Source organism: Phyllopteryx taeniolatus, chromosome 12 (assembly GCF_024500385.1).
Source record: "Phyllopteryx taeniolatus isolate TA_2022b chromosome 12, UOR_Ptae_1.2, whole genome shotgun sequence".
NCBI classification, from domain to species: domain Eukaryota; kingdom Metazoa; phylum Chordata; class Actinopteri; order Syngnathiformes; family Syngnathidae; genus Phyllopteryx; species Phyllopteryx taeniolatus.
The window spans coordinates 23,131,131-23,139,881 of NC_084513.1; the positions used below are offsets into that span (position 1 = coordinate 23,131,131).

Below are 8,751 nucleotides of genomic sequence, written 5' to 3' on the forward strand. Positions count from 1 at the left end.
GGTACACAATCCTACTAACGAGTCCTAATTGTGAGTACAGGCTCACGAGTGTCCAACGAGGGTCTGCAGACAACTTGCTGTTTTACAAGCTACTGCAGACTGCTGCGACTCACTCGAAGATTAACGCTGCTCTCGAGGCAACGAGTACACAATTTGTATTTGCACGCTGCTTGACATTCATGCGAGGGGAAGGCAATTAGGGCCGAACGAGGGTCATAAATAGCCAGCTGAGCCGGGGAGTGTTTGCGCTGCGAGGTGCGAATGACAACATCTGGTCATCCGGGTCCATTTGTTCTGTCGCGGTCGCCATTGTTGTTGCTTTGGTCCTTGTTACTGAAAGGAAAGCAAAAACGGCAACCGGAAATGGCAAAAAGAATAAAAAAATGCAGGGGAAACTCCACCCTGTGGCGTCCTATCCAATAGCGGCCGTAGCGACACCCCCCGACTTGGAGGAGAACTGCAGCACACTTTCAAAACAGCGCGCGTGGGTTGCGCTCGAGTATAAAGGCAAACTACGCGAGGGAGAGCCGCAGTGACGTCAGCGCGAGTATAAAGAAGCCTTTAGTCTTAATTCTGATCACCCGATGCGTTGTCATTCCATTTAAGGAGTGTCACAATGAACATATCACTGTGTATGCACGGCCTTGCTGCTACGGGAGTTGTTTTCGTTTACCACATCTCAAAGCTTTGTGTTGTTTTGCCGTTTCCTCCACGCTGTTCTCAGCCTCTTGGATCAAAGTGTGGGTGTGTGTGATGGATGGGGATTCTTTCACAGTGACAGAAAAGTCCACAGTGCTCCACTCGCCTGCCGACGTGTAAAAGCTGTCGTCTCTCACATCCCCTTCTTCACAGGCGTCCTTCTTTCTTTTTTCTCCATTCCCACGGCAGAATCGAAAGGAACATTTTATGGAAGTTCCTCCCCCAGGCGATGCAAATAATCAATAAGTGAGAGAGAGCTTCAGAAAAGCTTTAAGCATGGAAATGTATCGTGTCCAATGTGAAGTGAGCCCCCTCCCCCAGCTCTTCGTGCTGCCAGCGAGTCGACACAACAGCTTGAATGGTGAAGAGACGCGCGTTCGCTCTGTAGGCTAGCAGGTTATTGAGACTTGTTATGCAGTCTTCCATCTACGGCGTCAGTTTATACCAGAAAAAAAGTTCTACCTTGAATATCGGCACTGTGAATGAAGCCTTCTGATGTCCCTTTGGAGAGGACGATATCGTCACTGTATGTGCACACACATGAGAAACCTAATTCAATTCTAATGTTTCCTGGCACAAGCTGCTCCCAAGCACTATGGGCCATATTCTCACATGTGCTTAAGTTGGAAAAAAAGAAGTAAACATTCCCTGTCTGCGCGCATGGCGTACAAATTCTCCAGTGGACTTCAGCACTTTTCCTCCTCTTCCGCTATCAGCGCCCAGTCAAGGTGCAACATCGTATTGCACTTTTAAGTTTAGGTTGTATTAACCGCCCGCGGACGGCGGCCAGGCGACGGCCGACTTGTGCCGAAAGTGCGGGACACACCTGGGCGATGACGCTCACCGATTGTGGACACATTACGCCGACGGCCGAAAGTAGCTGTAATCTTTCTAAACGTGTTGTAAACGTCCAGAAAACGATCAAATGTCGAGAGACGGAACAAAAGATATTTCAGTCGTAAGCACAGTACCGTATTCTAATGCCTTTTATTGGATTTATTTCATACCGCATTTTGAATCACGTGAATCTTCAAAGTGTAGTCTATTACATTGTGGTGTGCACATTCCAACTGGAGATGTCTACCTCAGGCGTGGTGGTTAAAATTTGTCTTGTCTAGAATATCCCCCAACCAAACTGATTGAATGGATTTTCCGGTCAATTTGACCAGAAAATTCCATGAACTCTAAACACAGGGCTACTTCAGGCCAAGCTTAACCCAGGGGATGAAGCAGGCTAGCTCATTTTAAAGATAAACTGAAGCCCTCAGGGTATCCATCACGCTCCCAGTGGTTTTATCCATCTTTACTTCCCAGTTCATTTCAAATTACAGCAGCTGAAATTCCTCTCTTGGCTGCACCGCAGCTGGACATGCTGCTTGTTTTTTGCGCTGCCCGTTTGAATCATTCAGCCACCTCGTCTCCTCTGACAGAAGGCCGAGCGTCGGGGAGAGATCCTCTTGTGTCCTGGCCCGACGCTGGTGCACTGTTGCTGCCGAGCGCCGGCGCTTGCTTTCGGGAGACGCGCACGCCTCTCCTCGACTGTCGAAGCGGGTGGGGGGCAGGAGTCTACTGTATATGATCCAATCCTATTCATTTACGGCAGTAAAGGATTAAAGCAGGGGCTTTGAATTGCTGGCGATTAAGATGGAGCTGTTAAAAACCTTATAGGCTTTCTTTGACTAATGTTTGAGAGCACGCTTCATCCTTTTGAGTCGTACTCATCCGGAAGAAAATGCGTACATTTGACCTGGAATTCTTCTCGCGCTGTGAGAGGAAACATATTTTTTCGTGTTTGACGAATGAGTCGGGCAAGCTGGCCGGGCCCGCGTAAAAAGGGGGTGTCGTCCTTTGGGGAGACTTTAGCGAAAACCCAACTGCTCGGAGAAGCAAACACAACTGAAGGTGATGTTTTGTGAAGCTACATGGACTGTAACGCTATTAATATTATATTGTACTAACCTTTTTATGATCATAATAGTGGCTGGGGACGTTTATTTACTCAAAAGCAGATTGGGGGAATTTATTTTTAGACAGTATTTCTTTTAACAATATTAAACAATGATAGCGGAATATTATGTTTGTTATTATTTATATTATTTTGTCATGTCAAGTGTAAATGGAGTTTGAAACCAAATAAAAATGTCTAAAATTGCGTAGCTCTCCGGAAGATAAACAGCGACCGCACATCGGAGTCTACTGGAACGCTCGCCGTCGGTTACTCTGGGATTTTCACTATTCACTTGGTCCCAATCCCCCGTGAATAGTGGGGGGTTCACTGCGGATATGTTTTGGAAAAGGACGGAACAAGGAATGGTAACCTTTTCACAAAGGCAGACGTAAACTGCCTCAAGAGCAGCGTCCATGTTAATCGCTTCAGCGTCCCGACCAATTTGGAATCCGTTATATTCTACGTGATAATATACAGCTCACGTGTGCGACTTTCGCATAACAGATGTGCCCAAAGTGCCTTGATTAACGCATCACGATGCGGCCCTTTATTTTTAGCCCGAGCGGGGACGGACAATGTGGAAACGCTTTTATTACCCTTCTGCTTGGAGATGAATGGGCGACAGCGAGGAAGAGATGTGGCGCCTTTCGGGTTCATTTGTCTTTGCCACGTGGAGGCGAGGACGGAGGACGGAGGAGCCGCTCGGTTAGCTCGATCATCATTTGCGCGAGGGCCCGAGAGGCCACGCTAACAAGTCGCTAAGAAGACGAAAGCAACTCTTTTGAGTATTCAACCTATAGCAAACATCAAAGATCAAGCCAGAAGCGAGATTCACTGAAGCGAACAATAGCCGTCCGTTCTCTGCAGTGGGTTGTGGGTGGGCCTGAGCCGATCCCAGCTGACTTTGAGTGAGAGGCACACGCCGGACCGGTTGCCAGACAATCACAGTAGGAACCGAAGTTGCGTTTCACTCCAATCGGACGTCATTAGAGTCAGATACATGGCAAACCACACACATGTGCTGTTCCGTTGTACAGTAATCCCTCATTGATCGTGAGGGTTATGTTATCTTTGTGAAATCCGCAAAGCATCGACCACACATTTTGCCGATTATTTATAAAGCTATACGAACCTGTCAAGACTCTCCCCCTAATCATCCCCACACTCCTAGTAACCTCAACCATACTCTTATTAACACTTTCTTCACACTCAACGGCGCCATGTTGGACCAAACCAACTTTTTTCTAGTATTTGGGATGTAATATTGTCTCGATGGTGCCTCAGTAAGCGTGAAATATGAATTGAAATGGTCCGCGCATTCCTGAGTTCCAGACGTTTTTCTGCCGAGAGGCCTGAAATCAGCTCGTCGGAATATCTTGAGCTTTTTGACGTCACTAGCGAAGAGCTACGCCTACCTCTCCGCTCCCGAGCCAGCGCTGTCGACAAAGCAAATACGAAGGCAACCAATCAGAGGAAAGGGGGCCGTCTGAGCCAAATATGGACAAAGCGGATCCAAAAGTGGCTCAAACAGAAGTAGCTGTCAGAGGAGGGGCCATTTGTGGACACTCGCATGTTAGAAAGTCACTCTATGGAGGTCGAAATAGACAAAATACGGGACCTTTCGAACTCTCAAACGTACAGTAATTCACATTTGTACTGTACACTATATACATTTTATAATGTTTTTAGGCTTGAACGTGTTTATATTACCACACAAAGAAAATACAGCATTCAATCAAAATCCCACGATTTGTGCGTGATATGAATATGGAAAAAACATCCACAATGCACTGAATCCGCAATAGATGAACTGTGAAAAAGCGAGGGAACACTGTACTCTATATTAGCACTGTATGATGCTGTGGGCCAGATGACCTCAGTTGAAAGTGAAAAATAAATCATCAATATTTCCTCTCGTGGATGTCATGCTCGTCTCTCATTAATACATGAAAATTGAGTTTTGTGTGTGTGTGTGTGTGTGTGTATCTTTGCAGGAACTCTTCACGGCAGAGTGCAAATTCAAAGAGTCGGTATTCGAGAACTACTACGTCATCTACTCGTCCATGTTGTACCGACAGCAGGAGTCGGGTCGGGCCTGGTTCCTCGGTCTCAATAAAGAGGGTCAAGCCATGAAGGGGAACCGAGTGAAGAAAACCAAACCGGCCGCCCACTTCCTGCCCAAGCCATTAGAAGGTAGACTTTGTTTTTAAAGCCACAATATGAGCTACATCTGATTTTCAAACTATGTGCCTTTTTTGAAAAAATATTTTCTCATGCCAAGATACATGACAACGACTGCTGTTCTGGATTCTTGTACGACTTTTGTTACGATGTTTTTTTTCAGCCTTTGATTGTGCTTGTTTGACTAACCGTAAGCCATCTCTCCTTGCGTCTCCAGTCGCCATGTACCGAGAGCCATCGCTGCACGACGTCGGCGAGACGGTGCCCAAAGCGGCGGTCCCGGCCAGTAAAAGCACAAGTGAGCCTGTGGTGATGAACGGAGGCAAACCTGTAAGCAAGCCCGACAAACCAGCCACATAACCACGCCCCGCCTCCCCCCTTGACTGATCGCTGTGTGCCCGGGCGATGGCGGCGGACCTTTTCCCCTTCGCTAGAGCGTCTTTCCTCGGCGGATCCGGCCCAACCTTTCTTCTGTTTCTTCTCTTGCTCCTCCACTTTTGTCTCTGCCTCGTCCTCGCCCTTTTTCCAGCGGTCTGGTGCAGGAATTCTTAGGTGGAGCCTGGGGGAGGGTACTGGCAGGGCGGCGGTCGAGTTCCCCAGCGCAGGAGGACAATATCAGACCTCTCTGATCCTGGAATGCCTTTAAAAATCCCTCCGGAACTGTGAGGTTGTGGTGTGAACGTGTGTTTTACAGCCACTTGGCTTGCCGTGGGTTCTTACAAAAAACCTTGTAAGAATCCCTTCTTTGATGCCCTATTGCAGAGGAAGTCTGTGCACCTGCAGACCTATTTTCTATACCATGGTTCACCAGCTATGTTCTGGGATAGCGGCTGTATAGATAGAGTAAATATGTGGACGACTGTCCTCTATTTTTTAATGAATATGTCCCCCTTCCTCTCTTCTCTTTTCTAGAACCAGTCACACACTTTCCTCTTTGACCTTAGAAACAGACACAAACGACTGCATACAGACACACAAAAACGGTAGGATGTTGGTTTTTTTGGTTTTGTTCTTACAGCACCTGCAATCGTTGTTGATGGAGTGCTAGTTACCGCCAGCGCAACAATCAGTGCAATGGGGCTCTCCGCAAACACATTTGCAAAAAGGGATGTGGGCGGGAAAAGCGCTGTACGGGAATGGTGTCTACATATCACAAAAGTCCCACCAAGCGTAAGTTCAGCGGGCCGCCTTCTCCGGTAAATCTATTTTTCTTGAAGTTAATTTCCGAGCGCGGGCTCTAGGAATATCTCTCGCCGTTGTGGGCCTCGGTTGCCGACTTGCTGAGCTTCTTAGGCTCGAGACTTTTGGCCGAGATGGTCACTACGACACGGGCAGGCAGCCCCTTCCGCAACGTTTCCAACATTTGTCAGCTGCGTCTGCAAACTCAAGCATGGGCAAGATTGATCTTGTGTTCTGTCTCTCTTGAAGCAACAACGTATATTGTGACATTTTCATTGTGTGATATCAAGGTACTGGGGGGGATTACTTAAAAGAGGTTTTTAAAAAGGTAGGTTATTATTCAAGAGCAATCGTCTCCTAGCTCAGCATGCAGAGTCCAGTACTGATCCTTCTGGCCTATCACGTGCCTGTTTTCAACTTCGATTTTTCCCGGCATGCAAAAAGCGGTTCCCAGTCCCCACTGGGCCAAAGGTGCCTCGCCCACCCGACCCCCCGCCCATTACACGTAGCATCGTTAGCATAGCGAGAATCACCCGGCTCACTCTGAACTGACCAAAGGCTTTTTCCCCCTCACCAATCAGGAAGATTCTTCGAAAATCCTCTCAAATCATCCACGCTTTCACTGTGATAGCTTTTTGTTCCCGACCCCGTCCGAGATGTTTGCGTGACCGCCGCCCAGCTATGCTACTCTGTGGAAAGGTCTTAACTTGATGTCATTTTGCAGAGCTTTGTCTACCTTCAATTAGTCACATGCATGTACTTTCCGAGGCGTCGGGATATAGAGTACGTAGTGTAGGACTTGACACGGGCATGTCGCGGGCTACGGCACCCTCGCAAGCTAATCTGCATTTTCACCTCGTTACTCTCATCATGACTGTTAGCAGATGATGACCAATACGTGACATTTGTCTTGCTTTGATCGGGCTTTTCCAACTACTTTAATTTCTTTCAGGTTGAGAAAGTTAACATTTTTACAATGTTGATCAGGAATAAGACTCGACCGATTTGTTAGTATGAGTAAATGTAGGAGCTGGAAAGCGTTGCGATTGTGTGTTTGCGTCAATTCTCAGTCATCCAGGTCATTGTAATCCACAAAATATGGAGACGGAAATTGTAGAATTCTAGTTGCCTTCTTCGACTCTTCAAAGACAACTCGACTTTTTGGTTGTTGAACTTCACTTCTGTTCAACTTTGAAAGGCAACTAGACATAAGTCTTGGTTGTTCAACAACCAAGAAGACGTTCAGTTCCCTTGACAACTGCGCCAGTTGTCTGTTATCGAATTTCGAAGGAAACTAGACTCCTCAGTTTAACTGGACTCTATTGCCTTTTAGTCAACTTCTAAGGAAACTACAGTTGAATGCTTCTCGGAACTCGACTTTGACAACTTTGAAACAACCAAGAAATTAGTTGCCGTCCATCCAACTTCCGACTTCTTCTTGATTGTTAAACTGGACTTCTATTCAACTTCAAAACAATCAAAGTCAAGTTGCCTTCTTTTAGACTTAAAAAAAACCGAATTGACTTCTTCTTGGTGGACTTCAATAGAACTTTGAAACAACCAAAAACAAGTCCAGTTGCCTTCAGTTAAACTTCAAAGGCAAGCCAAGTTCAATTTTGTAAACGGCTGCTATGTTAAAACGTGTTTGGATCCGCATCACCACTTTGTTTCCTTCTCCCAATTTCCTGATACGGGTCATGTGCGGTGTCATTTGCCCTCATTCCCTCCGATGTACTGTACTTGCGCGTACTTGTTTATTGTGATCATTTTGTCCCACTTTTTGCATGGTGGAGAGAAAGGTGTCGACGAACTGCATGTAACGTACGATATGTCTATCACCAACTGTTGGTATGTATCGCTACATTTTTTTAAAACGACGTATATGCAAAATGTTTGTCGGCACCGTACAGTTCGTTTATTGTATACAGGCGTACAAAACGTTCAATATTTAGGCGAGGGAGTGCTGTAAATGTAGGATGCAATGCGCAGTGTGTGCAGTATATGTTTGCACCTGGAAAGGTAACAAATATGGTACTGGAATTACAAAGGAGTATTAGGAACACTGAAAAGAAAAAAGTAACAATAAACTATAAGGGAATGACTATTTTCTTTGTTCTCATCAACCTCTTGTCAAAAAAGGTATACATTCCTGGAACATTATGACTTTATTCCAATAAAATCACAATTCTATTCTTGTAGGATTAAAACAACAATATTTTGGCTTTTCTTCCAATGTTATATTTTGGGTAAGATAACTTCTTTCTTGAAAAATCTTGACTATTTATTCTTATAAGATTACACATTTTCTTTGGCAAACAATATAACCTTACTCTCATAAGATTCTGACTTTTGTTTCTTTTTCAGAAAACTGTAACATAACTGTATTTCTCTTAAAAGCTCATTCACCGCCAGCCTTCCCAGTTAACATGAATATTTGACTTCTAAAGCCGTCAATGGCAGTGAATGTGTTTTAAAATTAGTTTTTCCCTCATAAAAGTACAACTTTATTCTCTCTAAATTTAGGACTTCAGTCTCATCGTAGAATTATTTTCCTTCTTTTTCATGTGACCTAGTTTTATTATTGCGTCCCTTCTTGAAGTTTATTGACAAAAGAGTTGGAAAACACAATTAGGTAATCCCCAAACTCATAAATGAGTTCTCTTCTGAACGGATGCAAATTCCCACCCGAGCGGACGCTGTCGGAGATGCAAAGGGGGCCAGCTCCATATTTATTTTCATTTTCG

At 45.4% G+C, this 8,751-nt stretch overlaps 1 protein-coding gene across 4 annotated transcripts in view; it reads left to right on the plus strand.

Moving 5' to 3' along the window:
- fgf14 (fibroblast growth factor 14) overlaps nt 1-8,751 on the plus strand; it is a 62,327-nt gene extending 53,576 nt beyond the window's left edge. For all 4 annotated transcript variants that reach the window (XM_061792255.1, XM_061792258.1, XM_061792257.1 and 1 more), the window contains exons 4-5: nt 4,642-4,840; nt 5,046-8,751. In XM_061792255.1, coding sequence (XP_061648239.1) covers nt 4,642-4,840; nt 5,046-5,188 — 342 coding nt within the window. In that variant the 3' untranslated portion in view covers nt 5,189-8,751. The remainder of the gene's footprint in view (nt 1-4,641; nt 4,841-5,045) is intronic.